Raw genomic sequence first — 24,579 nt, 5'->3', positions numbered from 1 at the left:
GTGAAATACCTGTCCTACCCATCCCTTTCTTAACCTAACCTGGTCCGCCACCTTCAGGTGTGTCTCTTGGAGCATGGCCACGTCTGCCTTCAGTCCCTTCAAGTGCGCGAACACTCGAGCCCTCTTCACCGGCCCATTCAGGCCCTCACATCAGCCGATTGGAGGGACTCTTTCCCCCCCCCCCCCCCCCCGCCGACTATCCATCTCCTTTTCTGGGCCAGTCCCTTGTCCGCGTCTCCCTCACTCTCCAGTCCCCCAGCCGGGGGACCCCCATCCCAGCCACCTCTTCTGTGTCCCATTCTCTTTCGGCCAGTGCAGCAGCAACCCTTTCCCCCCCCCCCTTCCCCACCTCCCTCCTCTCCCCCCCCCTTCCGCCCCCCCCCCCCCCCTGCTAGATCCCCGTCTAGCTTTTTTGCTCCCCCCATGTCCCTCCCATAAGTCAGCTGACACCTGCTGACCCCGGCTTCCCCCGCCATCCCTTTGACCCCCCCGTGTGGGAATCTCCCAATCCAAGGAACAAATACTGCGTGTCCTTGATAGGCATGTCCCTGTCAGGCAAGGAGGAAATGACCGCGTGAGGGAACCATGGTTCACAAAAGAGGTTGAATGTCTTGTCAAGAGGAAAAAGGAAGGGTATGTAAGGATGAGAAAACAAGGTTCAGTCGGGTCGCTTGAGGGTTACAAGGTAGCAAGGAATGAGCTAAAAAAAAGGGTTTAGGAGAGCTAGGAGGGGGCATGAGAAGTCCTTGGCGGGTCGGATCAAGGAAAACCCCAAGGCTTTTTACTCTTATGTGAGAAATAAAAGAATGACCAGGGTGAGGTTAGGCCAGTCAAGAACAGTAGTGGGAACTTGTGCATGGAGTTAGAAGAGATAGCGTTGAATGAATACTTTTCTTCAGTGTTCACCAAGGAGAGGGGCCAAGTTTTTGAGGATGAGAGTGTGATACAGGCGGGTAGGCTGGAGGAGGTAGATGTTCTGAGGAAGGATGTTTTAGCAATTTTGAAAAACCTTAGGGTCGACAAGTCCTCTGGGCCAGATGGGATATATCCAAGGACTCTTTGGGAGGCATGGGATGAGATTGCAGAGCCTTTGGCTTTGATCTTTGGGTCCTCACTGTCCATGGGGATAGTGCCAGAGGACTGGAGAGTGGCGAATGTTGTTCCTCTGTTCAAGAAAGGGAATAGGAATGACCCTGGTAATTATAGGCCGGTTAGTCTTACTTCGGTGGTCGGTAAGTTAATGGAAAAGGTCCTGAAGGATAGGATTTATGACCATTTGGAAAGATGCAGCTTAATCCTGGATAGTCAACACGGATTTAGAACATAGAACATAGAACATTGCAGCGCAGTACAGGCCCTTCGGCCCTCGATGTTGCGCCGACCTGTGAAACCACTCTAAAGCCCATCTACACTAGTCCCTTACCGTCCATATGTCTATCCAATGACCATTTGAATGTCCTTAGTGTTGGTGAGTCCACTACTGTTGCAGGCAGGGCATTCCACGCCCTTACTACTCTCGGAGTAAAGAACCTACCTCTGACATCTGTCCTATATCTATCTCCCCTCAATTTAAAGCTATGTCCCCTCATGCTAGACATCACCATCCGAGGAAGAAGGCTCTCACTGTCCACCCTATCCAATCCTCTGATCATCTTGTATGCCTCAATTAAGTCACCTCTTAAACATCTTCACTCTAACGAAAACAGCCTCAAGTCCCTCAGCCTTTCCTCATAAGATCTTCCCACCATACCAGGCAACATTCTAGTAAATCACTCTTGACCCTTTCCAATGCTTCCACATCCTTCCTATAATGCGGCGACCAGAATTGCACGCAATGCTCCAAATGCGGCCGCACCAGAGTTTTGTACAACTGCAACATGACCTCATGGCTCCGAAACTCAATCCCTCTACCAATAAAAGCTAACACACTCACAAATATACAACTCACCCACAAATATACAACACACACACAAATATGCAACACATACACAAATATACAACATACGCACAAATATACAACACACTCACAAATATACAACACACACACACAAATATACAACACACTCACACAAATATACAACACACACAAATATGCAACACATACACAAATATACAACACACAAACAAATATACAACATACTCTAATATACAATACACTCAAATATACAACACACTCACAAATATGTAACAGACACACAAATGTACAACACACAAATATACAACACACATACAAATAGGCAACACACACACAAATGTACAACGCACAATATTACAACACACATACAAATATACAACACACACACAAATATGCAACACATACACAAATATACAACACACTCACAAATATACAACACATGCAAAAATCCAACACACACAAATATGCAACACATACACAAATATACTACACACTCATAAATATACAACACACTCACAAATATACAACACATCCAAATATACAACACACACACAAATATACAACACATCCAAATATACAACACACACACAAATATACAACATACTCACAAATATACAACACACACTCCAATATACAACGCATGCACAAATATACAACATACTACAAATATACAACACACACTCAAATATATAACACATGCACAAATATACAACATACTCACATATATACAACACACACTCAAATATACAACACACTCACAAATATACAATACACTCACAAATATACAACACCCTCACCAATATACAACACAAACAAATATACAACTCACACTCACAAATATACAACACACACAGAAATATACAACACACTCACACAAATATACAACACACACACAAATTTACAACACATGCACAAATATGCAACGCACACTCATAAATATACAACACACCCACAAATATACAACACACACTCAAATATACAACAGCCTCACAAATATACAACACACACAAATATACAACACACTCACTCAAATATACAATACACACACAAATTTACAACACACACAAATATGCAACACATGCTCACAAATATACAACACCCACGCAAATATACAACACTCACAAATATTTAACAGACACACAAATATACAACACACCCACAAATATACAACACACACAAAATTGCAACACATACACAAATATACAACACACTCAAATATACAACACACATACAAATATACAACACACATAAAAATATGCAACATGCACACAAATGTACAACACACAAATATACAACACACATACAAATATACAACACACACACAAATATGCAACACACACACAAATATACAACACACACAAATATACAACACACACAAATATACAACACGCTCACAAATATACAACACACTCACAAATAGACAACACACTCACAAATATGCAACACATACACAAATATACAACACACTCACAAATATACAACACATATGCAAATATCCAACACACCAAATACGCAACACATACACAAATATACAACACAAACAAATATACAACTCACACTCTCAAATATACAACACACACAGAAATATGCAACACACACCCACAAATAAACAACACACTCACAAATATACAACACACAAACAAATTTAGAACACACACAAAAATATGCAACTCACACTCAGAAATATACAGCACACCCACAAATATACAACACACACTCAAATATACAACACCCTCACAAATATACAACACACAAATATACAACACACTCACTCAAATATACAATACACTCACAAATATACAACACTCTCACAAATATACAGCACTCACAAAAATATACAATACACACACAAATATGCAACTCACACAAATATGCAACACACGCTCACAAATATACAACACCCACGTAAATATACAACACACTCACAAATATGTAACGGACACACAAATATACAACACACCCACAAATATACAACACACACAAATATGCAACACATACACAAATATACAACACACTCACAAATATACAACATACTCACAAATATACAACACACACTCAAATATACAACGCATGCACAAATATACAACACACTCACAAATATACAACACATGCACAAATATACAACATACTCACAAATATACAACGCACACTCAAATATACAACACACTCACAAATATACAACACACTCACAAATATACAACACACTCACCAATATACAACACAAACAAATATACAACTCATACTCACAAATATACAACACACAGAAATATACAACACACTCACAGAAATATACAACACACACACAAATTTAGAACACACACAAAAATATGCAACGCACACTCATAAATATACAACACACCCACAAATATACAACACACACTCAAACATACAACAGCCTCACAAATATACAACACACACAAATATACAACACACTCACTCAAATATACAATACACACACAAATTTACAACACACACAAATATGCAACACATGCTCACAAATATACAACACCCACGCAAATATACAACACTCACAAATATTTAACAGACACACAAATATACAACACACCCACAAATATACAACACACACAAAATTGCAACACATACACAAATATACAACACACTCAAATATACAACACACATACAAATATACAACACACATAAAAATATGCAACATGCACACAAATGTACAACACACAAATATACAACACACATACAAATATACAACACACACACAAATATGCAACACATACACAAATATACAACACACATACAAATATACAACACATACGCAAATATCCAACACACACAAATACGCAACACATACACAAATATACAACACACACAAATATACAACACACACAAATATACAACACGCTCACAAATATACAACACACTCACAAATAGACAACACACTCACAAATATGCAACACATACACAAATATACAACACACTCACAAATATACAACACATATGCAAATATCCAACACACACAAATTCGCAACACATACACAAATATACAACACACACAAATATACAACACACTCACAAATATACAACATACTCACAAATATACAACACACACTCAAATATACAACACACTCACAAATATACAACACACTCACAAATATACAACACACTCACCAATATACAACACAAACAAATATACAACTCACACTCACAAATATACAACACACACAGAAATATGCAACACACACCCACAAATAAACAACACACTCACAAATATACAACACACAAACAAATTTAGAACACACACAAAAACATGCAACTCACACTCAGAAATATACAGCACACCCACAAATATACAACACACACTCAAATATACAACACCCTCACAAATATACAACACACACAAATATACAACACACTCACTCAAATATACAATACACTCACAAATATACAACACTCTCACAAATATACAGCACTCACAAAAATATACAATACACACACAAATATGCAACTCACACAAATATGCAACACACGCTTACAAATATACAACACCCACGTAAATATACAACACACTCACAAATATGTAACGGACACACAAATATACAACACACCCACAAATATACAACACACACAAATATGCAACACATACACAAATATACAACATACTCACAAATATACAACACACACTCAAATATACAACGCACACACAAATATACAACACACACTCACAAATATACAATGCACACACAAATATACAACACACTCACAAATATACAACACATGCACAAATATACAACATACTCACAAATATACAACGCACACTCAAATATACAACACACTCACAAATATACAACACACTCACAAATATACAACACACTCACCAATATACAACACAAACAAATATACAACTCATACTCACAAATATACAACACACAGAAATATACAACACACTCACAGAAATATACAACACACACACAAATTTACAACACATGCACAAATATGCAACACACGCCCACAAATAAAGAACACACTCACAAATATACAACACAAACAAATTTAGAACACACACAAAAATATGCAACGCACACTCACAAATATACAACACACACAAATATACAACACACTCACTCAAATATACAATACACTCACAAATATACAACACTCTCACAAATATACAACACTCACAAAAATATACAATACACACAAATTTACAACACATGCTCACAAACATACAACACCCACGCAAATATACAACACACTCACAAATATGTAACAGACACACAAATATACAACACACCCACAAATATACAACACACACAAATATGCAACACACACACAAATATACAACATACTCTAATATACAACACACTCAAATATACAACACACATACAAATATACAACACACATACAAATATGCAACACGCACACAAATGTACAACACACAAATATACAACACACACACAAATATGCAACACATACACAAATATACAACACACTCACAAATATACAACACATATGCAAATATCCAACACACACAAATATGCAACACATACACAAATATACAACACACACAAATATACAACACACTCACAAATATACAACACACTCACAAATATCCAACACTCTCAAAAATATACAATACACACACAAATTTACAACACACACAAATATGCAACACATGCTCACAAATATACAACACTCACGCAAATATACAACACTCTTACAAATATACAACACTCACAAAAATATACAATACACACACAAATTTACAACACACACAAATATGCAACACATGCTCACAAATGTACAACATCCATGCAAATATACAACACACTCACAAATGTGTAACAGACACACAAATATACAACACACCCACAAATATACAACACACACAAATATGCAACACATACACAAATATACAACATACTCTAATATACAACACACTCAAATATACAACACACATACAAATATACAACACACATACAAATATGCAACACGCACACAAATGTACAACACACATACAAATATACAACACACACACAACTATGCAACACATACACAAATATACAACACATATGCAAATATCCAACACACACAAATACGCAACACATACACAAATATACAACACACACAAATATACAACACACTCACAAATATACAACACACTCACAAATATACAACAAAGAACAAAGAACAAAGAAATGTACAGCACAGGAACAGGCCCTTCGGCCCTCCAAGCCCGTGCCGACCATACTGCCCGACTAGACTACAATCTTCTACACTTCCTGGGTCCGTATCCCTCTATTCCCATCCTATTCATATATTTGTCAAGATGCCCCTTAAATGTCCCTATCATCCCTGCTTCCACTACCTCCTCCGGCAGCGAGTTCCAGGCACCCACTACCCTCTGCGTAAAATCTTGCCTTGTACATCTACTCTAAACCTTGCCCCTCTCACCTTAATCCTATGCCCCCTAGTAATTGACCCCTCTACCCTGGGGAAAAGCCTCTGACTATCCACTCTGTCTATGCCCCTCATAATTTTGTATACCTCTATCAGGTCGCCCCTCAACCTCCTTCGTTCCAGTGAGAACAAACCGAGTTTATTCAATCACTCCTCATAGCTTATGCCCTCCATACCAGACAACATTCTGGTAAATCTCTTCTGCACCCTCTCTAAAGCCTCCACATCCTTCTGGTAGTGTGGCGACCAGAATTGAACACTATACTCCAAGTGTGGCCTAACTAAGGTTCTATACAGCTGCAACATGACTTGCCAATTTTTATACTCAATGCCCCGGCCAATGAAGGCAAGCATGCCGTATGCCTTCTTGACTACCTTCTCCACCTGTGTTGCCCCTTTCAATGACCTGTGGACCTGTACTCCTAGATCTCTTTGACTTTCAATACTCTTGAGGGTTCTACCATTCACTGTATATTCCCTAACTGCATTAGACCTTCCAAAATGCATTACCTCACATTTGCCCGGATTAAGCTCCATCTGCCATCTCTCCGCCCAAGTCTCCAGACAATCTAAATCCTGCTGTATCCTCAGGCAGTCCTCATCGCTATCCGCAATTCCACCAACCTTTGTGTCGTCTGCAAACTTACTAATCAGACCAGTTACATTTTCCTCCAAATCATTTATATATACTACAAACAGCACAGGTCCCAACACTGATCCCTGTGGAACACCACTGGTCACAGCCCTCCAATTAGAAAAGCATCCCTCCATTGCTACCCTCTGCCTTCTGTGGCCTAGCCAGTTCTGTATCCACCTTGCCAGTTCACCCCTGATCCCGTGTGACTTCACCTTTTGTACTAGTCTACCATGAGGACATACTCACAAGTATTAAACACACACAAATATACAACACACTCACAAATAGACAACACACTCACAAATAGACAACACACTCACAAATATGCAACACATGCACAAATAAACAACACACTCACAAATATACAACACATATGCAAATATCCAACACATACAAATACGCAACACATACACAAATATACAAAACACACAAATATACAACACACTCACAAATATACAACACACTCACAAATATACAACATACTCACAAGTATTAAACACACACAAATATACAACACACTCACAAATAGACAACACACTCACAAATAGACAACACACTCACAAATATGCAACACATGCACAAATAAACAACACACTCACAAATATACAACACATATGCAAATATCCAACACATACAAATACGCAACACATACACAAATATACAACACACACAAATATATAACACACACAAATTTACAACACACACAAATATGCAACACATGCTCACAAATATACAACACCCACGCAAATATACAACACACACTCAAATATACAACACACTCACAAATATACAACACACACAAATATACAACACACTCACTCAAATATACAATACACTCACAAATATACAACACTCTCACAAATATACAACACTCACAAAAATATACAATACACACAAATTTACAACACGCACAAATATGCAACACATGCTCACAAACATACAACACCCATGCAAATATACAACACACTCACAAATATGTAACGGACACACAAATGTACAACACACCCACAAATATACAACACACACAAATATGCAACACAGACACAAATATACAACACACTCACAAATATACAACATACTCACAAATATACAACACACACTCAAATATACAACGCATGCACAAATATACAACATACTCACAAATATACGACACATGCACAAATATACAACATACTCACAAATATACAACGCACACTCAAATATACAACACACTCACAAATATACAACACACTCACAAATATACAACACACTCACCAATATACAACACAAACAAATATACAACTTATACTCACAAATATACAACACACAGAAATATACAACACACTCACAGAAATATACAACACACACACAAATTTACAACACATGCACAAATATGCAACACACGCCCACAAATAAAGAACACACTCACAAATATACAACACAAACAAATTTAGAAAACACACAAAAATATGCAACGCACACTCACAAACATACAACACACACAAATATACAACACACTCACTCAAATATACAATACACTCACAAATATACAACACTCTCACAAATATACAACACTCACAAAAATATACAATACACACAAATTTACAACACATGCTCACAAACATACAACACCCACGCAAATATACAACACACTCACAAATATGTAACAGACACACAAATATACAACACAACCACAAATATACAACACACACAAATATGCAACACACACACAAATATACAACATACTCTAATATACAACACACTCAAATATACAACACACATACAAATATACAACACACATACAAATATGCAACACGCATACAAATGTACAACACACAAATATACAACACACATACAAATATACAACACACACACAAATATGCAACACATACACAAATATACAACACACTCACAAATATACAACACATATGCAAATATCCAACACACACAAATATGCAACACATACACAAATATACAACACACACAAATATACAACACACTCACAAATATACAACACACTCACAAATATCCAACACTCACAAAAATATACAATACACACACAAATTTACAACACACACAAATATGCAACACATGCTCACAAATGTACAACATCCATGCAAATATACAACACACTCACAAATATGTAACAGACACACAAATATACAACACACCCACAAATATACAACACACACAAATATGCAACACATACACAAATATACAACATACTCTAATATACAACACACTCAAATATACAACACACATACAAATATACAACACACATACAAATATGCAACACGCACACAAATGTACAACACACATACAAATATACAACACACACACAACTATGCAACACATACACAAATATACAACACATATGCAAATATCCAACACACACAAATACGCAACACATACACAAATATACAAAACACACAAATATACAACACACTCACAAATATACAACACACTCACAAATATACAACATACTCACAAGTATTAAACACACACAAATATACAACACACTCACAAATAGACAACACACTCACAAATAGACAACACACTCACAAATATGCAACACATGCACAAATAAACAACACACTCACAAATATACAACACATATGCAAATATCCAACACATACAAATACGCAACACATACACAAATATACAACACACACAAATATACAGCACACACAAATTTACAACACACACAAATATGCAACACATGCTCACAAATATACAACACCCACGCAAATATACAACAAACACTCAAATATACAACACACTCACAAATATACAACACACACAAATATAAAACACACTCACTCAAATATACAATACACTCACAAATATACAACACTCTCACAAATATACAACACTCACAAAAATATACAATACACACAAATTTACAACACACACAAATATGCAACACATGCTCACAAACATACAACACCCATGCAAATATACAACACACTTACAAATATGTAACAGACACACAAATATACAACACACCCACAAATATACAACACACACAAATATGCAACACATACACAAATATACAACATACTCTAATATACAACAAACTCAAATATACAACACACATACAAATATGCAACACGCACACAAATGTACAACACACAAATATACAACACACATACAAATAGATAACAGACACACAAATATGCAACACATACACAAATATACAACACACTCAAATATACAACACATATGCAAATATCCAACACACACAAATATGCAACACATACACAAATATGCAACACACACAAATATACAACACACACACAAATATACAACACACTCACAAATATACAACACACTCACAAATATCCAACACTCACAAAAATATACAATACACACACAAATTTACAACACACACAAATATGCAACACATGCTCACAAATATACAACACCCATGCAAATATACAACACTCTCACAAATATACAACACTCACAAAAATATTCAATACACACACAAATTTACAACACACACAAATATGCAACACATGCTCACAAATGTACAACATCCACGCAAATATACAACACACTCACAAATATGTAACAGACACACAAATATACAAAACACCCACAAATATACAACACACACAAATATGCAACACATACACAAATATACAACATACTCTAATATACAACACAGTCAAATATACAACACACATACAAATATACAACACACATACAAATATGCAACACGCACACAAATGTACAACACACATACAAATATACAACACACACACAAATATACAACACACTCTCAAATATACAACACATATGCAAATATCCAACACACACAAATACGCAACACATACACAAATATACAACACACACAAATATACAACACACTCACAAATATACAACACACTCACAAATATTCAACACACAAATACACAACTCACTCACAAATAGACAACACACTCACAAATAGACAACACACTCACAAATAGACAACACACTCACAAATATGCAACACATACACAAATATACAACACACTCACAAATATACAACACATATGCAAATATCCAACACATACGAATACGCAACACATACACAAATATACAACACACACAAATATACAACACACACAAATTTACAACACACACAAATATGCAACACATGCTCACAAATATACAACACCCACGCAAATATACAACACACTCACAAATATGTAACAGACACACAAATATAAAACACACCCACAAATATACAACACACATAAATATGCAACACCTACACAAATATACAACATACTCTAATATACAACACACTCAAATATACAACACACATGCAAATATATAACACACTCACAAATATGCAACACATACACAAATATACAACACACATACAAATATACAACACACACACAAATATGCAACACATACACAAATATACAACACACTCACAAATATACAACACATATGCAAATATCCAACACACACAAATACGCAACACATACACAAATATACAACACACTCAAATATACAAAACGCTCACAAATATACAACACACTCACAAATATACAACATACTCACAAATATGCAACACACACAAATGTACAACACACTCACAAATAGACAACACACTCACAAATAGACAACACACTCACAAATATGCAACACATACACAAATATCCAACACACTCACAAATATACAACACAAATGCAAATATCCAACACATACAAATACGCAACACATACACAAATACACAACACACACAAATATACAACACACACACAAATTTACGACACACACAAATATGCAACACATGCTCACAAATATACAACACCCATGCAAATATACAACACACTCACAAATATGTAACAGACACACAAATATACAACACACCCACAAATATACAACACACACAAATATGCAACACATACACAAATATACAACATACTCTAATATACAACACACATGCAAATATACAACACACATACAAATATACAACACACACAAATATGCAACACATACACAAATATACAACACACTCACAAATATACAACACATATGCAAATATCCAACACACACAAATATGCAACACATACACAAATATACAACACACACAAATATACAACACACACAAATATACAACATACTCACAAATATGCAACACACACAAATAGACAACACACTCACAAATAGACAACACACTCACAAATATGCAACACATACACAAATATACAACACACTCACAAATATACAACACATATGCAAATATCCAACACACACAAATACTCAACATATACACAAATAAACAACACACACAAATAAACAACACACTCAAATATACAACACACTCACAAATAGACAACACACTCACAAATATACAACACACATACAAATATACAACACACACACAAATATGCAACACTTACACAAATATACAACACACGCACAAATATACAACATACTCACAAATATACATAACACACACAAATGTACAACAGACACCCAAATATGCAACATGCACACAAATGTACAACACACAAATATACAACACACATAAAACACACCCGCCAATATATTGCACACACGCAAATATACAACACACTCCAAAATATAAAACACACAAATATACAACACACACAAATATACAACACACACACACAAATAGACAACACATACAGAGTACTGGGCTAATGGTAAGATTCTTGGCAGTGTGGATGAGCAGAGAGATCTCGGTGTCCATGTACATAGATCCCTGAAAGTTGCCACCCAGGTTGAGAGGGTTATTAAGAAGGCGTACACTGTGTTAGCTTTTATTGGTAGAGGGATTGAGTTTAGGAGCCATGAGGTCATGTTGCAGCTGTACAAAACTCAGGTGCGGCCGCATTTGGAGTATTGCGTGCAATTCTGGTCACCGCATTATAGGAAGGATGTGGAAGCATTGGAAAGGGTGCAGAGGAGATTTACCAGAATGTTGCCTGGTATGGAGGGAAGATCTTATGAGGAAAGGCTGAGGGACTTGAGGCTGTTTTCGTTAGAGAGAAGAAGGTTAAGAGGTGACTTAATTGAGGCATACAAGATGATCAGAGGATTGGATAGGGTGGACAGTGAGAGCCTTTTTCCTCGGATGGTGATGTCTAGCACGAGGGGACATAGCTTTAAATTGAGGGGAGATAGATATAGGACAGATGTCAGAGGTAGGTTCTTTACTCAGAGAGTAGTAAGGGTGTGGAATGCCCTGCCCGCAACAGTAGTGGACTCGCCAACACTAAGGGCATTCAAATGGTCATTGGATAGACATATGGACGATAAGGGAATAGTGTAGATGGGCTTTAGAGTGGTTTCACAGGTCGGCGCAACATCGAGGGCCGAAGGGCCTGTACTGCGCTGTAATGTTCTATGAGTCTGCACGTTCTCCCCGTGTCTGCGTGGGTTTCCTCCGGGTGCTCCGGTTTCCTCCCACAAGTCCCCGAAAGACGTGCTGTCAGGTGAATTGGACATTCTGAATTCTCCCTCCGTGTACCCGACCAGGCGCCGGTGTGTGGCGACTAGGGGATTTTCACAGTAACGTCATTGCAGTGTGAATGTAAGCCGACTTGTGACAATAAAGATTATTATATTATATTATACTACCCCAAACACCCTGAGCTCTTATCTCATTTTGTGCAGTTACTTATTGAGCGTTTTTTGGGAAATCCAAATATATTACATCTACTGGTACTCCTTTATCTATCCTTCTCATTACCACGTCAAAAGAATTCAGGCATGATTTCCCCTTTATGAAGCCATGCTGACTCTACTTGATCATATTGTATGCTTGGAATAATTGTGTGCTTTCATTAGCATTGCAGCATTAATGTAAGCCTACTTGTGACAATAAAGATTATTATTATTGGAATGTTTTCATATCAGCAATCGTGAGGACAGAAGCAAACGATTTGTTCATTTCACCCGCTATTTCCTTATTATCTACCATTAGCTCCCCACTGTAACTCTCCAGAGGACCATCACACACTTTACTTACACTTTTCCTGTTTAAATACCCGTGGGAAATCTTGCTGTCCATTTTTACATTTCTAGCTAGCTTCCTCTCATACTCTAATTTCTTTCTCCTGATTAACCTTTTAGCCGGTCTCTACCATTCTTTACATTCCGACCAACCACCTGATGTGCCACTCACTTTTGCGCAGCTGGGCGTTTCTTCCTGAAGTTTGATGCATTCTTTAACCTCTTTCATTAATCACGGGTGGTGGGTCCTCCCCTTGGAATGTTTCTTTATCGTCGCAACATCTACTTATCCTGAATATTCTGAAATATCGCCTTGAATGCCTGCCGCTGTTCCTCTATTGATTACCTCCCCGAGCCTCGTATCCCAGTGCACGTCACCTCGCTCGGTTTTCAGGCCTGCACAGTGGCCCTTATTTAAGTTTAGACTACTAGTCCCAGACTCACTCTTCTCCCTTCCAAGTCATTCTATCATGTTGTGGTCGCTGCGACGCAGGGATGCCTTTGCTAGAGGTCATTAATTAATCCTCTCGTAGTACACAATACCAAGTCTGTTATAACCTGCTCCCTGGTTGGGTGCAGAATGTGCTGCTCTAAGAAACTATCTGAGAAGCATCTAATTAATCCCACAGCCTGGCTAACACTGCCACTCTGATTTAGGTAGGTTCGAATCGCCCGTTGCTATTGCTGTGCCATTATCACAAGCACTCACTATTTCTCCTTCTGCTTTGTCCTACGTTGTAGAACATAGAGTAGAACATAGAACCGTACAGCACAGAACAGGCCCTTCGGCCCTCAATGTTGTGCCGAGCACTGTCCGAAACCAAGATCAAGCTATCCCACCCCCTGTCATTCTGGTGTGCCCCATGTGCCTATCCAATAACCGCTTGAAAGTTCCTAAAGTGTCCGACTCCACTATCACAGCAGGCAGTCCATTCCACACCCTAACCACTCTCTGAGTAAAGAACCTACCTCGGACATCCCTCCTATATCTCCCACCCCGAACCTCATAGTTATGCCCCCTTGTAACAGCTACATCCACCCGAGGGAATAGTCTCTGAACGTCCACTCTATCTATCCCCCTCATCATCTTGTAAACCTCTATTAAGTCGCCTCTCATCCTCCTCCGCTCCAAAGAGAAAAGCCCTAGCTCCCTCAACCTTTCCTCATAAGGCCTATCCTGCAAACCAGGCAGCATCCTGGTAAATCTCCTTTGCACCCTTTCCAATGCTTCCACATCCTTCCTATAATGAGGTGACCAGAACTGCACACAATACTCCAAATGTGGTCTCACCAGGGTCCTGTACAGTTGCAGCATAACCCCGCGGCTCTTAAACTCAAGCCCCCTGTTAATAAACGCTAACACACTACAAGCCTTCTTCACGGCTCTATCCACTTGAGTGGCAACCTTCAGAGATCTGTGGACATGAACCCCAAGATCTCTCTGTTCCTCCACATTCCTCAGAACCCGGCCGTTGACCCTGTAATCCGCATTCAAATTTTTCCGACCAAAATGAATCACCTCGCACTTATCAGGGTTAAACTCCATCTGCCACTTCTCGGCCCAGCTCTGCATCCTATCAATATCTCTTTGCAGCCGACAACAGCCCTCCACCTCATCCACTACTCCACCAATCTTGGTGCCATCAGAAAATTTACTGACCCATGTGGTTATGTCCAGAGGGTGGGGGTGGGGGGGGGGGGGGGGGGGGCAGTAGACCACTCCCACTGCTGTCTTCCTTCCTGCACTATTCCTCATCTCCACCCAGCCGATTCGGCAGCTTGTATTACATTTTATTGTTCAGCATTGTTTAACTGTTTTTAAAAAAAGTTTGGGAGCCCCCAGTTATTTTTTTTTCCAGTTAAGGGGCAATTTAGCGAGGCCCATCCGCCTAACCGGCACATCTTTGGGTTGTGGGAGCGAAACCCACGCAGACACGGGGAGAATGTGTAAACTCCACACGGACAGTGACCCGGGGCCGGGATTGGAACCTGGGACCTCGGCGCCGCAGTCCCAGTGCTAACCACTGCGCCACCTTGCCGCCCTGCATTGTTTAACTGTTAATTGTAAGCTCTATTTTGTGCTTTTGAAGATAGTTTAATGCTACAGAGGCGGGGATGAGAGATCAACGCGTACGAAGATCAGCAGGCCATAAAACGTCGACAGCCGCTATGGTATTGCCGAAAGTCAGCATTTTGCTGGGATCTTTCGGGACAAGCGGATCCTGTTTCCCCGGATCGGGGACATGCAAGCTGGGCGGCCGGAGGGTCGCAACCGACGTCATCGAACCTTCGGAAAACTGGAAGAAATGGTGTGAAGGAGAGATTCGAAGCTTCACCAGCAGAAAGCCTGGGAACAACTATCGCAGAAGATTACCCCGAGAGTCAGGGGCTCGGAAAAGCATCCTTCAAGAAGGCTTGGTCAGTGGTCCTGCTCAGGGTGACGTCTGAGTTTGATCCCTGAGTTGAGTACAAGTTTCCCACTTATTGGGTCAAAGGTTTGTGCGATACTTATTGAGTATTAGTCTGCGTGACAGTTTTAAGTGTTCAACGTAGCCTGATATAATCTACAAAACACTAATGTACAGCACACAGGCGCACACAGATCCAACGTACTCACAAATATAACACGGACAAACTTACAGCAGACTGTAAAAAGCACGCACAGAAATATACAACACTCACAGATATACACTACACACAGATAGAGTACAGCAGGACACAAATGCAAGCAGCTCGCACACAAATGTACAAACAAACAAAATATACGGCACAGACGTACGAATACACAGCACACACGGGATACACGGGAGCTACACACAGCAAACAGGCACAAATTGACAAGCTCCCCATGTGCGTACGGGATACACACACACACACGCGCACACACTCACACGCACACGCACACACTCACACACATGCACACACTCACACTCACACGCACACACTCACACACATGCACACACTCACACACATGCACACACTCACACGCGCACACACTCACACACATGCACACACTCACACGCGCACACACTCACGCACATGCACACACTCACACACTCACACACATGCACACACTCACACGCGCACACGCTCACACACGCGCACACGCTCACACACGCGCACACACTCACACACATGCACACACTCACACGCGCACACACTCACACTCACACACACACACACACTCACACGCGCACACACTCACACATGCACACACTCACACTCACACACTCACACGCGCACACACTCACACACATGCACACACTCACACTCACACACTCACACACATGCACACACTCACACTCACACACTCACACACAGCACACACGGGATACACGGGAGCTACACACAGCAAACAGGCACAAATTGACAAGCTCCCCATGTGCGTACGGGATACACACACACACACGCGCACACACTCACACGCACATGCACACACTCACACACACGCGCACACACTCACACTCACACGCACACACTCACACACATGCACACACTCACACTCACACGCACACACTCACACACGTGCACACACTCACACACGTGCACACACTCACACACATGCACACACTCACACGCGCACACACTCACACACATGCACACACTCACACGCGCACACACTCACGCACATGCACACACTCACACACTCACACACATGCACACACTCACACGCGCACACACTCACGCACATGCACACACTCACACACTCACACGCGCACACGCTCACACGCGCACACGCTCACACACGCGCACACACTCACACACGCGCACACACTCACACACATGCACACACTCACACGCGCACACACTCACACACATGCACACACTCACACGCGCACACACTCACACACATGCACACACTCACACTCACACACTCACACGCGCACACACTCACACACATGCACACACTCACACTCACACACTCACACACATGCACACACTCACACTCACACGCACACACTCACACACACGCACACACTCACACGCGCACACACTCACACACATGCACACACTCACACGCGCACACACTCACACTCACACACTCACACACATGCACACACTCACACGCGCACACACTCACACACATGCACACACTCACACTCACACACTCACACGCGCACACACTCACACACATGCACACACTCACACTCACACACTCACACACATGCACACACTCACACTCACACGCACACACTCACACACACGCACACACTCACACGCGCACACACTCACACACTCACACTCACACACTCACACACTCACACACACACTCACACGCACACACTCACACGCGCGCACACTCACACACACGCGCACACACTCACACTCACACACACGTGCACACACACTCACACACACGTGCACACACACTCACACACACACGCGCACACACTCACACGCACACACACTCACACACATGCACATGCACACACACACAAACGCGCACACACTCACACACCCGCGCACACACTCACACACACACACACTCACACACGCGTGCACACACACTCACACACACACGCGCACACACTCACACGCGCACACACTCACACACATGCACATGCACACACTCACACACACGCGCACGCACACTCACACACACACTTAGGCGCACACACATAGAGACACAACCATAGCACAGGTAACGTTTGAGAGACGACAGAAACATTCGATGAATACTTCACTCAGTGTTTACGAGGCAAATGGTGAAATTCTTATGAAAGCGGGGGAGAGATTAGAACAATGTGGACTGGTTTGTCAGCCTCCGTAACAATGGGGGACGCCAATTGGGATCACCTTCGCCCCTTCAGCTCCCACCCCCCCAGCCCCCCCCCACACCCTCCCACACCCCCCAACACCCCGGAACTAACTGCGCAACCCCCAGCCAGGGGAGGAGCAGCCAACCCAACGTGAGCCGGGGCACGGGGGCGAGACTCGGCCGAGCCCATCAGGAGCTGGGATCTCCCCGGCTAGATCCTTTGCGAAGTGCCTTGAAAAGAAGGGAAGGAGGAGGGAGGACCCCATGATCACACCTCGCTCTGGGTGCACGTCCAGGCCAGCACTCCGAGAACGGTGATAGCACTCTGCAAAACGGACATTTCCATACTCTTTGCCAGTAAACCAATTTATCATCATCTTCAGGGGCCCTTTCACGTAGGCGAGGCCGATAAGGATGCCTGCGAGGTGGCCAACGAAAGAGGATCTAAATTGAAGAGAAAATGAAAACAACAGGACTCAAGGAACTTCAAACTTACACATAAAAATCTACAGACATAGAACATAGAACATAGAACGATACAGCGCAGTACAGCCCCTTCGGCCCACGATGTTGCACCGAAACAAAAGCCATCTAACCTACACTATGCCATTATCATCCATATGTTTATCCAATAAACTTTTAAATGCCCTCAATGTTGGCGAGTTCACTACTCTAGCAGGTCGGGCATTCCACGGCCTCACTACTCTTTGCGTAAAGAACCTACCTCTGACCTCTGTCCTATATCTATTACCCCTCAGTTTAAAGTTATGTCCCCTCGTGCCAGCCATATCCATCCGCGGGAGAAGGCTCTCACTGTCCACCCTATCCAACCCCCTGATCATTTTGTACATGAGAAGACAGTGTAGACCACTAATACCGTAGCACAGTGTTATAAACTGACAGACCCGTCCCCACCAGTACTGTACCCCAGTGTTATACAGTGACAGACCTGTCCCCACCAGTACTGTTCCCCAGTGTTATACAGTGACAGACCCGTCCCCACCAGTACTGTACCCCAGTGTTATACAGTGACAGACCCATCCCCACCAGTACTGTACCCCAGTGTTACACAGTGACAGACACGTCCCCACCAGTACTGTACCCCAGTGTTATACAGTGACAGACCCGTCCCCACCAGTACTGTACCCCAGTGTTACACAGTGACAGACCCGTCCCCACCAGTACTGTACCCCAGTGTTATACAGTGACAGACCCGTCCCCACCAGTACTGTACCCCAGTGTTATATAGTGACAGACCCCTCCCCACCAGTACTGTACCCCAGTGTTATATAGTGACAGACCCGTCCCCACCAGTACTGTACCCCAGTGTTATACAGTGACAGACCCCTCCCCACCAGTACTGTACCCCAGTGTTATACAGTGACAGACCCGTCCCCACCAGTACTGTATCCCAGTGTTATACAGTGACAGACCCCTCCCCACCAGTACTGTACCCCAGTGTTATACAGTGACAGAGCCGTCCCTACCAGTACTGTACCCCAGTGTTATACAGTAACAGACCCATCCCCTCCAGTACGGTACCCCAGTGTTATACAGTGACAGACCCGTCCCCACCAGTACTGTACCCCAGTGTTATACAGTGACGCACCCGTCCCCACCAGTACTGTACCCCAGTGTTACACAGTGACAGACCCGTCCCCACCAGTCCTGTACGCCAGTGTTATACAGAGACAGACCCGGCCCCAGCAGTACTGTACCCCAGTGTTATACAGTGATGCACCTGTCCCCACCAGTACTGTACCCCAGTGTTACACAGAGACAGACCCGTCCCCACCAGTACTCTACCCCAGTGTTATACAGTGACAGACCCGTCCCCACCAGTACTGTACCCCAGTGTTATACAGTGACAGACCCGTCCCCACCAGTACTGTACCCCAGTGTTATACAGAGACAGACCCGTCCCCACCAGTACTGTACCCCAGTGTTATACAGTGACAGACCCGTCCCCACCAGTACCGTACCCCAGTGTTATACAGTGACAGACCCGTCCCCACCAGTAATGTACCCCAGTGTTATACAGTGACAGACCCATCCCCATCAGTACTGTACCCCAGTGTTATACCGAGACAGACCCGTCCCCACCAGTACTGTACCCCAGTGTTATACAGTGACAGACCCGTCCCCACCAGTACTGTACCCCAGTGTTATACAGGGACAGACCCGTCCCCACCAGTACTGTCCCCCAGTGTTATACAGTGACAGACCAGTTCCCACCAGTACTGTACCCCAGTGTTATACAGTGACAGACCCGTCCCCACCAGTACTGTACCCCAGTGTTACACAGTGACAGACCCGTCCCCACCAGTACTGTACCCCAGGGTTATACAGTGACCGACCTGTCCCCACCAGTACTGTACCCCAGTGTTGTACAATGACAGACCCGTCTCCACCAGTACTGTACCCCAGTGTTACACAGTGACAGACCCGTCCCCACCAGTACTGTAACCCAGTGTTATACAGTGACAGACCCGTCCCCACCAGTACTGTACCCCAGTGTTATACAGTGACAGACCCGTCCCCACCAGTACTGTACCCCAGTGTTATACAGTGACAGACCCGTCCCCACCAGTACTGTACACCAGTGTTATACATTGACAGACCCCTCCCCACCAGTACTGTACCCCAGTGTTATACAGTGACAGACCCCTCCCCACCAGTACTGTACCCCAGTGTTATACAGTGACAGACCCGTCCCCACCAGTACTGTACCCAAGTGTTATACAGCGACAGACCCGTCCCCACCAGTACTGTACCCCAGTGTTATACAGTGACAGACGCGTCCCCACCAGTACTGTACCCCAGTGTTATACAGTGACAGACCCGTCCCCACCAGTACTCAACCCCAGTGATTACACTGACAGACCCCTCCCCACCAGTACTGTACCCCAGTGTTATACAGTGACAGACGCGTCCCCACCAGTACTGTACCCCAGTGTTATACAGTGACAGACCCGTCCCCACCAGTACTCAACCCCAGTGTTATACACTGACAGACCCCTCCCCACCAGTACTGTACCCCAGTGTTATACAGTGACAGGCCTGTCCCCACCAGTACTGTACCCCAGTGTTATAGTGACAGACCCCTCCCCATCAGTACTGTACCCCAGTTTTATACAGTGACAGAGCCGTCCCTACCAGTACTGTACCCCAGTGTTATACAGTAACAGACCCATCCCCTCCAGTACGGTACCCCAGTGTTATATAGTGACAGACCCATCCCCACCAGTACTGTACCCCAGTGTTATACAGTGACGCACCCGTCCCCACCAGTACTGTACCCCAGTGTTATACAGTGACGCACCTGTCCCCACCAGCACTGTACCACAGTGTTATACAGGGAGAGACCCGTCCCCACCAGTACTGTACCCCAGTGTTATACAGTGACAGACCCGTCTCCACCAGTACTGTACCCCAGTGTTATACAGTGACAGACCCGGCTCCAACAGTACTGTACCCAGTGTTATACAGTGACAGACCCGTCCCCACCAGTACTGTTCCCCAGTGTTACACAGCGACAAACCCGTCCCCACCAGTACTGTACCCCAGTGTTATACAGTGACAGACCCATCCCCACCAGTACTGTACCCCCGTGTTATACAGTGACGCACCCATCCCCACCAGTACTGTACCCCAGTGTTATACAGTGACAGACCCGTCCCCACCAGTACTGTATCCCATTGTTATACAGTGACAGACCCGTCCCCACCAGTACTGTACCCCAGTGTTATACAGTGACGCACCTGTCCCCACCAGTACTGTACCCCAGTGTTACACAGAGACAGACCCGTCCCCACCAGTACTGTACCCCAGTGTTATACAGTGACAGACCCGTCCCCACCAGTACTGTACCCCAGTGTTATACAGAGGCGCACCCGTCTCCACCAGTACTGTGCCCCAGTGTTACGCAGTGACAGACCCGTCCCCACCAGTACTGTACCCCAGTGTCATACAGTGACAGACCCGTCCCCACCAGTACTGTACCCCAGTGTTATACAGCGACAGACCCGTCCCCACCAGTACTGTACCCCAGTGTTATACAGTGACAGACCCGTCCCCACCAGTACTGTACCCCAGTGTTATACAGAGACGCACCCGTCCCCACCAGTACTGTGCCCCAGTGTTACACAGTGACAGACCCGTCCCCACCAGTACTGTACCCCAGTGTTATACAGTGACAGACCCGTCCCCACCAGTACTGTACCCCAGTGTTATACAGTGACAGACCCGTCCCCACCGGTACTGTACCCAAGTGTTATACAGTGACAGACCCGTCCCCGCCAGTACTGTACCCCAGTGTTATACAGTGACAGACCCGTCCCCACCAGTACTGTACCCCAGTGTAATACAGTGACAGACCCGTCCCCATCAGTACTGTACCCCAGTGTTATACAGTGACAGACCCATCCCCACCAGTACTGTACCCCAGTGTTATACAGTGACAGACCCGTCCCCACCAGTACTGTAGCCCAGTGTTATACAGTGACAGACCCGCCCCCACCAGTACTGTACCCCAGTGTTATACAGTGACGCACCCGTCCCCACCAGTACTGTACCCCAGTGTTACACAGAGACAGACCCGTCCCCACCAGTACTGTACCCCAGTGTTATACAGTGACAGACCCATCCCCACCAGAACTGTACCCCAGTGTTATACAGTGACAGACCCGTCCCCACCAGTACTGTACCCCAGTGTTATATAGTGACAGACCCGTCCCCACCAGTACTGTACCCCAGTGTTATACAGTGACAGACCCGTCCCCACCAGTACTGTACCCCAGTGTTACACAGTGATAGACCCGTCCCCACCAGTACTGTACCCCAGTGTTATACAGAGACAGACCCGGCCCCACCAG

General features: G+C 43.0%; 1 protein-coding gene across 2 annotated transcripts in view; it reads right to left on the bottom strand.

The window, feature by feature from the left end:
* LOC140404611 (rhomboid-related protein 4-like) overlaps positions 1-24,579 on the bottom strand; it is a 244,167-nt gene that overhangs the window by 93,862 nt on the left and 125,726 nt on the right. The window contains exon 4 of one of the 2 annotated variants that reach the window (XM_072493212.1): positions 19,980-20,149. The exons of the other annotated variant lie outside the window; for it this stretch is intronic. Within the exon in view, the coding sequence (XP_072349313.1) occupies positions 19,980-20,149 (170 nt within the window). The remainder of the gene's footprint in view (positions 1-19,979; positions 20,150-24,579) is intronic. 2 annotated transcript variants of the gene reach the window in all.

Source organism: Scyliorhinus torazame, chromosome 31, assembly GCF_047496885.1.
Source record: "Scyliorhinus torazame isolate Kashiwa2021f chromosome 31, sScyTor2.1, whole genome shotgun sequence".
Lineage (NCBI taxonomy): Eukaryota > Metazoa > Chordata > Chondrichthyes > Carcharhiniformes > Scyliorhinidae > Scyliorhinus > Scyliorhinus torazame.
The sequence above is the reverse complement of the archived record's forward strand: the minus strand, read 5'-3'. Positions and strand labels throughout refer to the sequence as shown.